The sequence below is a fragment of the Quercus robur genome, chromosome 2 (genome assembly GCF_932294415.1).
Source record: "Quercus robur chromosome 2, dhQueRobu3.1, whole genome shotgun sequence".
Lineage (NCBI taxonomy): Eukaryota > Viridiplantae > Streptophyta > Magnoliopsida > Fagales > Fagaceae > Quercus > Quercus robur.
In genome coordinates this window covers 97,310,528-97,326,121 of record NC_065535.1, presented here as the reverse complement: position 1 = coordinate 97,326,121, position 15,594 = coordinate 97,310,528, and the positions used below count along the sequence as shown (strand labels likewise).

The 15,594-nt window shown below is 38.4% G+C and overlaps 1 protein-coding gene and 1 long non-coding RNA gene across 2 annotated transcripts; both read right to left on the bottom strand.

Annotated features, from left to right (window-relative positions):
• Positions 1–1,268: 1,268 nt before the first annotated feature.
• On the bottom strand, positions 1,269–9,009 carry LOC126716100 (protein root UVB sensitive 6). The gene is made up of 13 exons (XM_050417102.1): positions 8,423–9,009; positions 7,770–7,868; positions 7,481–7,594; positions 6,822–6,893; positions 6,476–6,586; positions 6,275–6,394; positions 4,064–4,165; positions 3,886–3,958; positions 3,621–3,704; positions 3,460–3,524; positions 3,231–3,332; positions 2,944–3,129; positions 1,269–1,863 (listed from the first exon to the last, which is right to left on the bottom strand). The coding sequence occupies exons 1-13, from the start codon at positions 8,819–8,821 to the stop codon at positions 1,792–1,794; spliced, it is 1,599 nt and encodes a 532-aa protein (XP_050273059.1). The 5' UTR covers positions 8,822–9,009; the 3' UTR covers positions 1,269–1,791.
• Positions 9,010–12,672: 3,663 nt separating this feature from the next.
• Positions 12,673–13,514, bottom strand: LOC126707633 (uncharacterized). The gene is made up of 3 exons (XR_007649033.1): positions 13,380–13,514; positions 13,158–13,305; positions 12,673–12,788 (listed from the first exon to the last, which is right to left on the bottom strand). It is a non-coding gene; the product is annotated as an uncharacterized LOC126707633 (long non-coding RNA).
• Positions 13,515–15,594: the final 2,080 nt, after the last annotated feature.

Sequence of the window (15,594 nt, the reverse complement as noted above, 5' to 3'; positions counted from 1 at the left end):
GGGGGGGGGGGGGGGGTTATTATATAATCTTTAGACCTAAGGGGTTAGACTAGTGGTTCCTAAGGTATCATAAGATTCATGAGATCTTGAGCTCAAAACTTTTAACTTTCATCCTAGAGTCAATCCTAAGGATTTCTCCCCGTAATTACCCAGTGCATGTGGATGGGGGACTATACACAACCGCATGAATTATTTGGTGCTCAAAGAGTTTTGGATACCATCATTAACAAAAATAAAAACAAAAATTGTACTCTTTCATATTTTAATCCTCAGACAGTCTGTCACCAATACAAAACGGGGGAAATAAGTGATGTTATAGATATTACAAATTTTAACGAAAGACAATAATATTGAGTCACAAACCTCTTAGACAGTTGATACGATAATTAATAAAAGAAAATAGTTGGCATAAGTTTGTTACCTATTATTGTTCGAGAATATTAAACAGTACTCCTATTAGTGCTTGCATAAAGACGAGTCTGTTTAAACAACCATCAGTTAATTGTAGCAACATTGTTAAAAGGGAAGAAGAGAATAAAGCAGCTTTAGGTTGCTGCGTGCTGCCACTCTGCCCATTCAAATCGATTACTTAGAGCTCCTCCATACACTTCCAACAGAAAGTAACTGATGAGACTTTTTACTCATGGCTTTTTGCATATTGGTAGTAATAATACATCGATAAACCCTATTGGCACATTTTTCTATCAAAATCCATAATAAGAAAAATAATAATAGAGAAATGATAGCAATTCAAAACTTGAAATTCAAGTGCATCTTTCATTGCAGACATAAGATCATAATAAGATAGTTTGAAGTTTGAACAACAACAAAGAATTTATGCTTTCTGTTATAAGAACCACTATAACATAGTGGCGCACGCAATGTGTGTAATGGTGGGTCTCTCAGTAACTCAGAATTGAGTAAGACCAGACAAAATAGGGGGCAAATTTATCTTCGTTGTACATTATGTACATAAATCTAGACATCATTATATGATATTGGTACACCCCTTTTACAAGACAACTCACAGTAGATGTGACTTAGGTCAATAAAGCAGTGATGCCCTATGTCTATAGGCTCGTGCCTTTGCATAGGGTCACTGTGTGTATGACTCGAGCATGCTGACATGAGTTCAAATTTTTGAGCTATTTTAGTTTTACAAGCAAAAAAGATTCAGTATGTCCCCATCAACATGTTTCTTCGTTCTTTTCAACGTCTATTCTCTAAACCGAGCTTTTAACATTTTCTCAATAATCACCTCTGCAATATGAGCAAATCAAAATTTATTGATTGACAAGAATAGAAGTGAGAGCTTTGTGCACTGGATATGACACAGAAAACTCGAGGTATTCTATAAACATATACATCGTTACACAAGAATACAACAAAAAATGAAAAGAAAAAAACTCAAAACCCCATAACATAAACAAAAACCGAGCTGATAAGAGAGAGAAAAACAACCCAATTCTATGTGCAACTATAGTATGCAACTTCATGCCTAACAACACATCCCTTATAACACAAGACTGCACCACACCATCTTAAAGTGTGTTTCATAATGCAGAGAGGGTGCAATCTGCAAAGTATTTTTGCACTGTAACACAGATTGAACATCTTCATAAGTCCATGGTTCCCATGGTCCCCTTGGTCTAGTGCTAGCTCTTTTTGTCACACAGACCTCTTCTGTCTGCGGAACTTTTTAAGTGTCACAGGCAGTACGAGCACTTGGCATTGTCAAGCATCTTATAAGTCAAAGCCCAGTTTGCATACCAATGAAAAAGTATGAGCATGTCATCCTGATTTGTCACTTGCACATAGACGAGCTCGGCCAGGATTAAGAAGTGATTCTGACATCTTCCACCCCTAACAAAAAGGGAAAAGCCAAAACAGAAAATTTGCATTTTAGAAAGTGCATCATATCCCATAATCAGTGAATTATCACAGAAAATACATTTGGGTTGGTGAATTAAATGCAAGTCTAAATCCAAATAACCATATGACAGTAGACTTTATTCTAACTACTGCTTAATTCCTGTCAAGATCTTTGCCTTCCAAAAGTAAGAATTCAAAGCTGGCTTCAAGTGCTTTTAGAGAACTTGCAAGATAATTACTGAAATAGCATCCAATAGTCTGTAGGAGGCTCTGGAACCATTCTTTTATTCAGAATTTTGGATACAATTCCATCTTATTAAAATTACATTATATAGGACAGGTATCTGATGGGACCACTTCCATGCAATTTTGCTTGCAACCACAACCACTGTACCACATACAACTATCACAATGCAGGAAAAGCTTTTGCAAATTTTTTTGGCCAAAAACACAAAAAGGTCTGCCACTATGTTGTTTCAAAATGTAGTTTATATTTTATAGCACAAATTTTCATAGCAAGAGCAAAACACATACTACGGATCAACAAGTAATTTTTTTTTTTTTTTTTTTGATAAGTGGATCAACAAGTAAATAGCAGCATTGAACTAAAATGAGCACGCTCAAGTGGCTGTTATACATTATCAAGGCTTCATGGTACTTCCTGAGCGAGTGATTGAGTATAAGCCCCTCCAGGAAGGAAGGGTGATTACAAGTGTAGATAATTCAGTGCTGAGAGTCTAGCCTCTTCATTCATTTCAATAAGTGTCCTTCCTTCTTTTTTTTTTTATTCTTTTTTTTTTATTTTATTTTATTTTATTTTTTTTATTTTTAAATTTATCACAATAGCACATCAAAGTGGGCAATGGCTAGGAGGCCTATTTAACTCCAGTAAATTTCTCACTTATCTAAATTTCTTGTAACTGGTAAGCCTACCACTTCGAAAGCACCTCAAGCATAAGCCAAAAGGATGCATCAACAAAGCCCAAAGCTAACACTATTGAACATTGACACACGCACTTCTCAAAGAGAGAAAAAAAAAAGAGAAAAAAAAGATAGTTGATTTCCACCTACCTGCTCTGCAGCTTTGCTCTTGAAAATCCCATATGATTTTGAGACCATCTTACATGACTCTGATATATGAGCCTCAAGATCAGTAGTTGTCAACACAATATCGGAATAGTTATTATAATCCCTCTGCTTCTGAGCACTAGATCGACTCTCATTTGATGATTGTACAAAATGCAGAAGCACGTGAGCCTGTTATACAAGGTTAACCATATCTTAAACACAAAGCATATGAGGAAAAAAACTGATGGTTAGTACAAAAAGTACAGACAAAGATGAGCGAGACATCTCACATGGAATGCCGCTTTTAGAATGTCATCTGACTTTGCCTGATCTTTGAGCAATGCATATACTTTACCTTTTGATGGATTATATGTCACAATATATCTCTCTTTCTGTCACCAATCAAGAGGACATAATGAATACATATAAGAGAGACAAAGAGCTAATCTAGAAAAAGAAACTACTGAATCCATAAAAGCAATTTCCTTGAAATTTGTTTCTTCCCAAAAAGGAACTTACCTCAAAGAGAGGCTCTACAGCAAGATATACACCTGGGTCTTGAAAAGCATCCTTAAATCTTGGTCCTGCCAAAAAGTTGTAAAAAACTTCAGATTGAACTCCCAGAAATAAGAGGGCCAAAATCAAGTGGGAAATCTTGCAATACAATTCCCCTCACATACCAAGAACAACAGGCTTATCTTTCAACCATGGAAAACTTAATATCTTTTCGTTCAAGTTCCCCTCCTGCAATGAGGGGACTCGTCCTACAAATAGAAAGAAAGCATGATTAAGCCATTACACATTATAAAATAAACTTCTCGTGCTTATAGAGGGAACTAGTCTGCTTCATTTAGGAAACCTTGAAAAGAACATAAGATATGGTTAAAAAGAAAACAGAGGAAAAATTCTGACTCTAAAGTAGACCACTTATGGTGGGTTAGGAACCTGTCTTAAGGAATGAATCTACTGCCACAGTGAATCTTGCCCGGTTCAATGTGTGCAATACTACAGACTTAACCTGAAGGAAAATATAAGTGCAATTAGCCTGATTAATTCAACATCCACAAACAAAAGGGATGTGAAGAAGCTCTAACAAACATTGTATACTTATAACGAATCTAACCTCTTGGTAAGAGCTGAAGACATATCCGCATGAAAGTAAGGCAAACGTAGTAACCAAGGACGGATTTCTTTTTGAGATCAATATGCTCATCCCAGTTCCCAGCTTCACAAGAGAAAAGTTTCACTTACATCAGCATCAATAAAAAATTTCATCACAAATAAGTTCACACAATGGAGGAGTAGAAATTAGTAGAGACTAGCAGCACACATATGATACAGGGCCCATTTTTCCAGCTTACCATTGACAGTTTGACGCTGTCACATTTAGTCATAAATTATATCATTTACATAAAAAATCTAACATATATGTACATATTATATACTCCTTTTGATCCTCAATATATGAAAATTTTGAAATGGAATGAAAATTCATGAAAAGGTAAAAATATACTAATCTTTTTAATGTCCTTTCAAGGAAAAAAAAAAAAACCATATCAAAACTTGTTTAATGGTAATTGCGTTTTGAACCAATGAAATCACCCTGTACCCACACTAGTGAGAGGAGGAAGTTCCATTTGAGCTAGGGCTCATTGGCAAAATGGCATTTACTTTATCTTAGAGGTGAACACAACTTTTAATAAGAACCTTGTTTGCCTTTTGGGGGGAAAAAGAGAGATGTGAATAATATAGGGAACTGAAGTTCCACTTTTGGAAAGTTTCATATATTGGTCAACTTGAAATATAAAAGGTTTTCATCTATTGCAGGACAGGATAATTTCTATAATACCTGAGGCATATGATCAAATGTGTACTTTGTTCATTTTGTACTTCCAACCAACACCACACACACACACACAAAGTCCAGTTCGAGACTTCCAAGTTACACTTAGGATAACTCTAATCAATATTCTGTGACTCAATAAATTTTCAAGGTATGAGTATTATGAGAAAACAACAGTTGCTATCAAGATGATCAAAGATCAAGACTGCCTCATCTATAAAATGTTCATAACTATAGTTATCCATATTTTAATGTACACAAATTACATGGCTTGATGAATTGGACAATTGATAACATTTGATTGATACAAAATTTAGAGTGTGTGTGTTAAGCAAAAAGTGAGCATATAACCTAATTATGGATGATGTAGGACAGACCGACAGAGGCTGTGATGGGCTTCAATACCATATTGATGCAAGATTTTTAAGAAACTCAACTCTAAATTAGGTTAATTTGTGAGCTCTTAGGTTGGTCATAAAAATTGAATCTTAAAGGAATTCAATGGCATTTTGTTGTTAAAACATTGAATTGACAAAATATATATATATATATATATATATAAAAGAAGAAAAAGAAGAGGAAAGATAAAACCTAGACAATTCCTACCCACAATGCTTTAAGAAAAGCTGCTAGAATTTTATTTAATTATAATCTGAATCTTTAAAGCTTACACAAAAGCCTTTATATATAAAACATTCCTAATCATTGTAAAACAAAGACTAGGATTCCCAAACAAGAGAGAAAAATAACAGTTAAACTATGTAAGAAAAGAATAAAACATAAAAACAGAACTCCAAAACTTAAAATAAGACTCATGGGTTTCTGCTATAGCCTTACCTCGGTTCTACATTGTAAAACTTAATAATAACTGGACCAAAAGCTACATAACCTAGATCACAACAAAATATGACTTGATTCAACTTAGACTAGCTAATCAAGATCCAAAAGAGTTATAAGTATTCAAAGTTCTTAAGTGGTATAACATATTAACATAACTAAGAGTTACATCAAGAGTAATATGAACCTAATCCATAATAAATATATGCTATGGTATTAAACTGAAATTCAGACTCAACTTCCCCCTCTTGAACCCATTAATTGACACACGAAATCCAAGCTCCTTTCTGTTAAAAGGCAATCCAAACACAATTTTTATTTTGTTCTGCATAATCATTTAATACTAAAACTCCTATTTGATAATTTGACAAATGAATTGATGGAAAGGTTATGGCTGCAAATGATTAAATGCTACAATAAGGAAAAGACCATATAGGAGGAAAAAAAACAAAGTTGGTGAGAGAGAAAGAGCAGCCTATATTACAAGCTCAGACCTATTTTAGAGAGTTCTTATGTTAGATGTAATGGTGTCAAGACAGTATTTGGGCCCACAAACCCATGTCACAATATATTTCATTTGATAGACCTACCTCACATTCCTACTTATATTGGTATCACCCTGCAAAAATAGAAAGAGAAGTTTGATAAGCATACCAGATCTGCAATATTCCCAACACATTCTCCTTTAGCAGTTACATCCCCGATGTTTTCTCCTTTGGCAAAGGCTTTGTAAATTGGTGTACGAGTTGATGTTGATGTTACAGCAGCCACATTCTACAAGCAAAGAGTAAATAATATGAGAGCACACAACTGACATGACCATGGCATATTTGTGTTATGAAAAAGCCATCAAACCTTTACAACGTTAGCAGCACAAGCCAAAGGAAGAAAAAGGTGTGGCACAGCTGCAGTTGCCAGCTCCACACCAGCACCCAACTCCATAAGGAGATCACCCGTAAATCGTAGCTGTAACACATAATTATGGAGAGACACATGGTATTATAACTGTCAGGTTGAAAATTGGACTGCCAAATTGAATAGATAGTACTTCTGTTCAAAATTTGATAGAGTCAATTCGTATGTAGATATTTTTCCGATTGTAATTATTTAGGCTACTACATGTCTTTTTTCATGAAGTAGCCTCTTTTCAATAAAATTATTCTTACCTATATAAAAAAACAGAACAGCCATTAAATTATACCTGTTTTAAGTCATAATCAAACTTCTTTCCTTGACGGGCAAAAAGCATTTTTCCAACACGACCAGCACCATCCTACAGATAATGTAAATTTACCTTCATGAACATCAACTTGTGAATTTCCAATAAGACTACAATCAATCTCAACAAGAAGGGCTGGAAAGTAATAAAATAAGGCAAGACAGGGAACTAAATTGCAGTCAAAGGAGAACCCTTTCTTGTACTGCTTACTGAAATATTCTAAATGCAATGAGTGACAGCATTAAGAGTAAATCACCAGTAGTCTCCAGCATAAATAAATTTTTATGTTGACAAGAGCTTTGTAGCTCAATTGACACCTCTTGGTGTTTCCAACAGAGACATACAGAATTCAAATCCCCCCTCCCCCGGCAATTGAATTAAAAAAATTATATTTATGTCTCAATGTAGACGAGTAATTTTTTTGGGAATTTACAGTAGAAATCTCAAATGAGAAACTACTCCAACAAACAGAAACCCATCAATGAATAATGTTCTTTCCTTTGACAAACCATATTGTACATGTGAACTTCAATATGGGTCATGCATAGTATCTTGCTAAACTAGTACACAAGAAAACTTTAAGCTTTATTCATTTTGAAAAATGTATACTATCTTGTGAAATGTGTCAAAATCTTGTTCACCTTGAGAATCCAGTTAATAGCAACAGCTCCAGGAGTTGCTCGGTTTCTAGAGACTCCAACTGAACTCAAAAGCGTTTGTGTTGTGAAAACACCCATTGCTCCACCAAAGAAATGCTACAATGAATAAAGACAATCATTAACACAGCATTTAAGAGTACCGAAAGTCTTGAATTCCTACTGGCGAGTATTAAAACATGAAGTGCTGCATGTTCCAGTAAGAGCTAGTTCCCTATTCCCTTATAAGCCCCCACCATCGTTCCAATGTTTAACTGAAAAGTAAGGTAACTACCTTCAAAGCTCTCCATGTCATATAAGGAACATACGAAGGAATAACGCTATCAGGGAAACCTTCTGGAACCACATAAGATCTTACAAATGACATCAGATCCTGCACCAAAACCAAAGAAAATAAATTCCAATAGATGCATCAGATGACATCACAAGTTATTAAACAAACAATATAATGACCAAATCCTCTACCTTCTTCTCAATCCCAGTAAGTATTCAACATTACAGAACAAACTCTCTGTTCTAGTGCATTTAACAACTATAGGACACCAATCATCCATTCTTTCCACTGAAAATCGATACTTTACTGAAATTATATGAGCATGAACATCATAATTAAGTGGATATCTAGAAATCATTCTTAACCATCACACGATGATTGCTCCTTTACCATCCAATAAATTTGTTTTTGCCTCAATAAATAATAGGCTTGTGATTGTGATTCGAAGACTTCGATCATTACAGTCACAGACCGATAATCAAAATATAGTCCAAGACATCTAATTTTGATTAACAATGAAAACCAAGCAACCATTCATAAGCGAGAGTATATTCAGAACCAAAAGCTTAACAGTTGAGCTAGCTGGATTATACCAAATAACATAATTTGAAGAAATGCACATTCAAAACAGAGCGAAAATTGAGCTAGCTGACCTCAACTGGAGCTTGCGGAGAGTGCAAAGTGAGGGCGCGAATGGAGTTCTTCTTGAAGGTTCCAGAAAGCGCGTCTTTTTCAGCCACGTAGTTCCATCTGCGACCGTCGATTTCCTCGCAGCAAATCAGCCTCAAGCTCGAATTCACATACTCTTCCTCCACCAGCCCCAGCCTCCGCCGATTCAAACTCCGACTCTCCGGCGAATCGGCCAGAGAGAGCGGCGGCTCCGCCGGAATCGAAGGCGAAGAAGCGAGATTGGCGCTTATACGCAGCGTTTCGCGGACGAGTAGCCGTGCAGTGTCGTGTGAAGCGGAAGAAGGTGACGCCACCGCCGTTAGAGTCTGCGCCGTCGCGTTGGGTTGAGATTGCTTCAATTTGATCGGAGGAGGAGTTGCCATTGTGAACCGAAACGAACCGAAACCAAAGTTGTTAGAAAATTTCTAAATCAGTCTATTTCTGAGTGTGAGAGAGAAAGAGAAAGAGAGAGAGTTTTGAGTGTATTTATAGTGTACAGGGAAAAAGAGAGAGAGCTTTGGTTGTAACGAAGAGCGTTATTTGTTGTTGTTTTATTGTTGATTGTGAAATTTGTTAGTTGGCCTAAGCCTAACGCCTACATGGCTACATTTATGAACGGAGCTATTGAGGTTCCAAAAAACAAAACCAATAAATATTCTACTTTCCCACAATATAGATACATCCCATTTTTTTAATTACTTTGTACCATAAAGAGAGTCATACGCATGTATCCAACCACATGAATTACTTTTAGTTTGGAATTTGGAATTCAATTCTTTCCAACTCATTAGATTTTCTTTTATTTTTTTTGAAATAGAATTCCAAGTTTACTAGTTTTGATCCAATTTTTATCTTTCTATGGATGATTGAATTTAGTTGTGTGCATCAATATAGCGATATAGTTAAATTTAATTAGGAAAAACATGGTATCTAACCAACTATATTCAATGCATCCTTTATGTATATGCTAATACCTATATAATTTTAATTGTTAATATAAGATAGTCAACATATATTTTATAATAAAATATGAATGACTACTAGTAATAGTTATGATGATAAAAATTATATATTATAAAACAACCCTTTAATTATATGAGTTAATAGGTGATAATCCTGTGTTATTTAAAAAAAAAAAAAAAGAAGTAAAAGGCTAATGTTGATGACATTTTTTATGGTGTCATATGAATGTGGTTTGAATTCCACTTATCCTGTCTTGCAACCCTGCAATATACTTAACAAGAAAAAAAAAAATTATGTGTTATTTAAATAAAGCCAATGATTATTTGAATCTTTGTGTAAGAGATTGTAGGTAATTTTTTATATTAATTTTAAGTTTATTTTCTAACTTATTTTATCTATTAATTTTTTTGAAAAAAATATTATTTATTTATTTGACATTTTGACTATATATAATTCTCAAAAAAATTTAAAAATATAAATGTATTTTAAACCACTTTATTTTTAATAAAAATTAATCAATTAAAATCAAAGAGCAGTTAAGAAATTTTACAATTTTATTTTGATCCATATTGAATTGAGCCTTGTTAGAGTTATTGAAAATTTCATTTACACTCTAAATTTTTGTATTAAATTTGATGTTCTAAAAAAAAAAAAAAAGGGGTTGAAGCTGCGGATCTGTTTGTTGTAGGCGAGAATGAGATTGAAGGTGCGGATCTAGGACGTTGACTTAGTTGGACTAATGGAAATGGCCTGGTGGGGCCCACGTACTGGACCGACTAGATATTTCTATTTTCTATTTCTCCTGCTTTGCTTTGCGGTGGTGACTGGTGAGTGTACAGAGTGAGTACAGTGTATCACTTCCAGTCCCAGATGGCTCTCTGGTTCTCTGAAGCCACACAGTTGTGAAGAGAGATAATAAAAGCATTTGCTGTTCAATTTTACGGCTGGTGGGGTGGCTCATGGACTTTGTACTTGTACACACGTGGAATATATGTGGACACGTGAAAGTAGCAAGGCAGATCATAGATTCAAACAAGTGGTGATGGTATCAAATTTAAAATTTGCCTTTTCTTCGAAATAATATGCATCTAATTCTTATATCAATAAATTAAAACCTTTTATTTGTTGAGTAATGCTCCTTGGCATTTTTCATAACAAATTTTACATCTATTATTGAGTTGTAAGGTTATTTTTTTTTTTTTTTTTGATAAGCGTTGTAAGGTTATTATTATTGAAGAAGTTCACCTCCAGTTTAGAAGCTCATATTTTCTCAAATTTTTAAACAAACGAGTGATCTAGAAGTAAAATGAAATCCAACGATTACCTTTTTACTTTATCATAAAGCATAAAAGGTTGCCCTTCTCCTCCTTGCATTTTTCCTCATCAACCTCATTGAAAAACCACTAAGTCTGCAACCTAAACTTGGCCTTAAAAATCACCATTAAACCCAAGACGCCTTCACCACCTCCACCATTGTCTCGCCACCATCAAAAGCTATAGTCGTCGCATCGTAGGTACAAAATCACTGAGTAATCCGAGCCTCTCTTCAGATCTAAGTTTTCGTCACTCCCTTTGTAAAACCAACACCACAAATCTCTTTGTTGGCCTTCGATATGCAAAACCCAGGAATCCGGTCTCCATCTTCCGTCTCACGTGCCACCAAACGCCGCTTGCTTCTTTAGACTATTGATCTATGCACTACACGTGCGTTGCCTCTGTGATAAGTTCTCCCATCATTGATTGGTGGCTTCGAATCTAATGATGGGAGAACCTGTCACATATCCCTTCTATTTTTTGAAAACACATGTGGCTTCTTTTCTAACCATTGGAATTTTTAATTTTTTTATATGTCACCCATCTATTTTAAAATGGGAGGAAACAGGAAAGTTCTAAATTGGAGGTGAGCCTATTCCTATTATTGATTTTCGTGTAAGCCTACCACTAATTCCATTTTATTATCTACTAATAAAAATTTATGGTATTAATCGATGTGAAATTTGTTGTGAATTATTGTGTGTTCATAGAAACTTTAGAATTAGTTATCAATGCTTGAACAACTAATTGGGAATGGGAATTGTGGGGCCAGAGGACTTATGACCCGGCCCACGCTCTATTAGGGCCCAGAGCCCGTGCCAAGGAGGGTACTTGCCGAGGACGAATGGGGAAAGGCCGAAATGCCGGGGGCACAGCCGAGGATGATCCTGTCCTCGGCACTCTACGACTTCAAAGGGAAGAGCAACATCTCACTGAAAGCTGCCCCCAAAAAGCTCCCTGAAGGAGATGCGAGTAGAATGGGAACCACGTGAGGGTATGATGCGAAACTGGTTCAAGGCAAATATGTCCCATCCGCATTAAATGCACCCGCCAACGTCCTAACCATGTTAATGAGAAAAGACGCCTGGACAGGGCGACTTCAATCATCGTAACTAACAAAAAGCAAGGTGGGACGGGTACTGAAGCGGGCACCTGCCTGATCAACAGGTGGAGGGCTAAGATCAACCCAGAAGGGCTATATATTGTAAAGGTTGATGCACCAAGAAGGCGGCTGGGAAAAAAGGCCAAGAACGAGAGCCTCCCAGCCCGCCTCCAGGAGAAGGACTCCTCGAGCGAACATGATTTAATTCTGTATGAACACCACGACAAACCATCTTCCGGTGACCAAAGCCTAGCCTTTCAAACCCACGCTCTACAAATGATATTGTTTGGGCCTTTTTACGTGCAAACCCAATATCGTTTTGGGTCGTTACAAATCGTATCCTTACAATTGGCGTCGTCTGTGGGAAAGGCTTGTGTCTTGGCACAGGTGGTGAGACAATCCCTCACGTCATTCCCAACATCCGGGTGTAGTGTTCTAGCGTAAAGTTCCATTAGGGGCTACGTTTCTTCACTAGGGGCTTGGCCGAGGATCTAATCCCCCTAAACCAAGGTCCCGCGCCATAGCCAAGGGGTTAATTCCTCCAACTACTTAAAAATCAAGTTTTTGATAGAACCAAGGTATTGCATGGTTCTCGGACTCAAACCTATGGGGAAACCAACTACTTAGAATCAAGTTTTGGACAGAACCAAGGTATTGCATGGTCCTCGGACTCAAACCTATGGGGAAACCAACTACTTAGAATCAAGTTTTGGACAGAACCAAGGTATTGCATGGTCCTCGGACTCAAACCTATGGGGAAACCAACTACTTATGAATCAAGTTTTGGACAGAACCAAGGTATTGCATAGTCCTCGGACTCAAACCTATGGGGAAACCAACTACTTAGAATCAAGTTTTGGACAGAACCAAGGTATTGCATGGTCCTCGGACTCAAACCTATGGGGAAACCAACTACTTATGAATCAAGTTTTGGACAGAACCAAGGTATTGCATGGTCCTCGGACTCAAACCTATAGGGAAACCAACTACTTAAGAATCAAGTTTTGGACAGAACCAAGGTATTGCATGGTCCTTGGACTCAAACCTATGGGGAAACCAACTACTTAAGAATCAAGTTTTGGACAGAATCAAGGTATTGCATGGTCTTCGGACTCAAACCTATGGGGAAACCAACTACTTATGAATCAAGTTTTGGACAGAACCAAGGTATTGCATGGTCCTCAGACTTAAACCTATGGGGAAACCAACTACTTAGAATCAAGTTTTGGACAGAACCAAGGTATTGCATGGTCCTCGGACTCAAACCTATGGGGAAACCAACTACTTAAGAATCAAGTTTTGGACAGAACCAAGATATTACATGGTCCTCGAACTCAAACCTATGGGGAAACCAACTACTTATGAATCAAGTTTTGGACAGAACCAAGGTATTGCATGGTCCTCGGACTCAAACCTATGGGGAAACCAACTACTTAAGAATCAAGTTTTGGACAGAACCAAGGTATTGCATGGTCCTCGGACTCAAACCTATGGGGAAACCAACTATTTGAGAATCAAGTTTTGGACAGAACCAAGGTATTGCATGGTCCTCGGACTCAAACCTATGGGGAAACCAACTACTTAAGAATCAAGTTTTGGACAGAACCAAGGTATTGCATGGTCCTCAGACTCAAACCTATGGGGAAACCAACTACTTAGAATCAAGTTTTGGACAGAACCAAGGTATTGCATGGTCCTCGGACTCAAACCTAGGGGGAAACCAACTACTTAAAAATCAAGTTTTGGACAGAACCAAGGTATTGCACGGTCCTCAGACTCAAACCTATGGGGAAACCAACTACTTATGAATCAAGTTTTGGACAGAACCAAGGTATTGCATGGTCCTCGGACTCAAATCTATGGGAAAACCAACTACTTAAAAATCCAAAACCAACTGCTTAAACGAAATTTGGACACCAAGTTGGTCCTAATGGCACATATGACATTTTAGGTGATGCCTATGTACCCGCTGAAATAAGTCCTGACGCGAGTTCAATACCCTATGGGGGCGGGTGTGCTAATATTCCAAAACAGGATCCTAAACATGTCATATGTGCAACCACGCATACATGTTACGATAATTAGTTCAGAAATCATAAACAGTAGTAAGTATCGATGATGGCAACTGGCAAATAACCAAAAGGAAAAAGGAAGAAAAGAATTTCATTTATGTGGTCAACAGGTTCAAACTACCAGCAGACTATAAAGTTTTGTCAATAAAAAAGAAAAAGGGAAACTAGTTAATCATTAAACTAAAAACAAATACGGAGCCTGGCAGAGGTTTCTACTTCTTCAATTCTTCGTTGGCCACATCCTGGGAAAGTTTTAAGGGATCAGCTTCGACACCCTGGAGGACAGTCCCTTCTGGGGAAGACTGAGCAGGATCGGTGTTGGTGCTCTTGGGGACCACAGTGAAGGGAATTGCCTGTAGGGGCTGGGCAAGTATGGCTGGCTCTTCGGCGTTAGGCATCTGAGCGCCGACCACAGGCTCAGCAACCTCTTTGGGTACCTCGGGTTCCATACGCTCAGACGCTTCTGTCACATCCTGAAGCTCTCCCCCTTTTAACGGCTCGCCAGGAGAGGCGCCGACCTGTACAGCTTCCGACTGAGTGACCCTTCCTCAAGTTGATCGCTCACAGCCTCGGAGTTGGTGGAGGTGGCCTCATGGATGGCTGTAGGGTAGAATATGTTCTCTGCTTTCCACAAATCGGACGAAGCATCCACCCCAGCTCGCTTCAAGGCCTCTTCCCAAACCTGGGAGCAGTAAAGCCTGCATACTCCGGGAATTTGGGCTTTAAGGGAGGCTTGGGTGTCAGCTACCCCTGCGTTGTAACCCTCATCCTCGGCTGTTTCCTTGGCAGCCTCAGCCTCGTTTCTGGCAAACTCAGCCTCCTGCTTGGCCCTCATGGCTTCGTCCCGGGCATACTCTGCCACACCTTTGTCATTCTCCGCCAAGATCAGTCTTTTCTTTAAATCGCTAATCTGCTCCTTTGCTATTCGCAAATGATTCTCGGCTTCGAGTAGACGTTTTGTTTGGTCCTCGGCCTGTTTTTGGGCGCCAGCTAAACCCGCCGAGGCGCTATCCCTATATCGGACAGCCTCTGTTAAGGCAGCCTTGGCCTTGGCGAGGTCGTCCTCGGAAGCTTTGAGAGTCTGCGTGGCCTCTAAGCGCTTGGAGCGTTCATTCTCGGCTGCCTTACTCTGCTTGTTCACTTCCTCCTCCATCCTATAGGTGGCTTGGAGAGCCTGTCAAGGGAGATAAATACATCGTGAATGATAGACCGGGAGTAAGAGTTAATAAAGTTTTAAGGGTTCAAGAGCCTTACTATGCCCAAGTACCTCTTCGTACTGAGGAAAACCTCCTGCATCCTCATTTTCTCCAACCCATCCACGTCGGTGGGAAGTAGCATGGTCCTCCCCAGTGCATCTGCCACATAACAACCCTCGCCATCTCCAAAGTCCCTCATGGACGCGGTTTCTAGCAGTGGCTCCCCGTGGAGCATTGGGGCGGGAAGCCAGGCGCTTGGCAAGGATTGGGCCACAACCCCCTTTCCCTTGCCTTGGGAAGATTGGGCTTCGGTCTCTTTACCCTTGTTTTGGTGCCCAATCTTCAATTGTTTCGCACGCGGGGCTTCCTCCTTCTCCTTAGAAGGTTGGGATTTTCCTCCATCCATGGTTTCCTTGCCCCTGGGACTCCTCTTTCTCTTTGAATCAGTGGTTTCCGGCCGAGGAGGCAGAGCTGGTTGGGAAGGAGCAGGAAGTTTGGGGGGGGGGGGG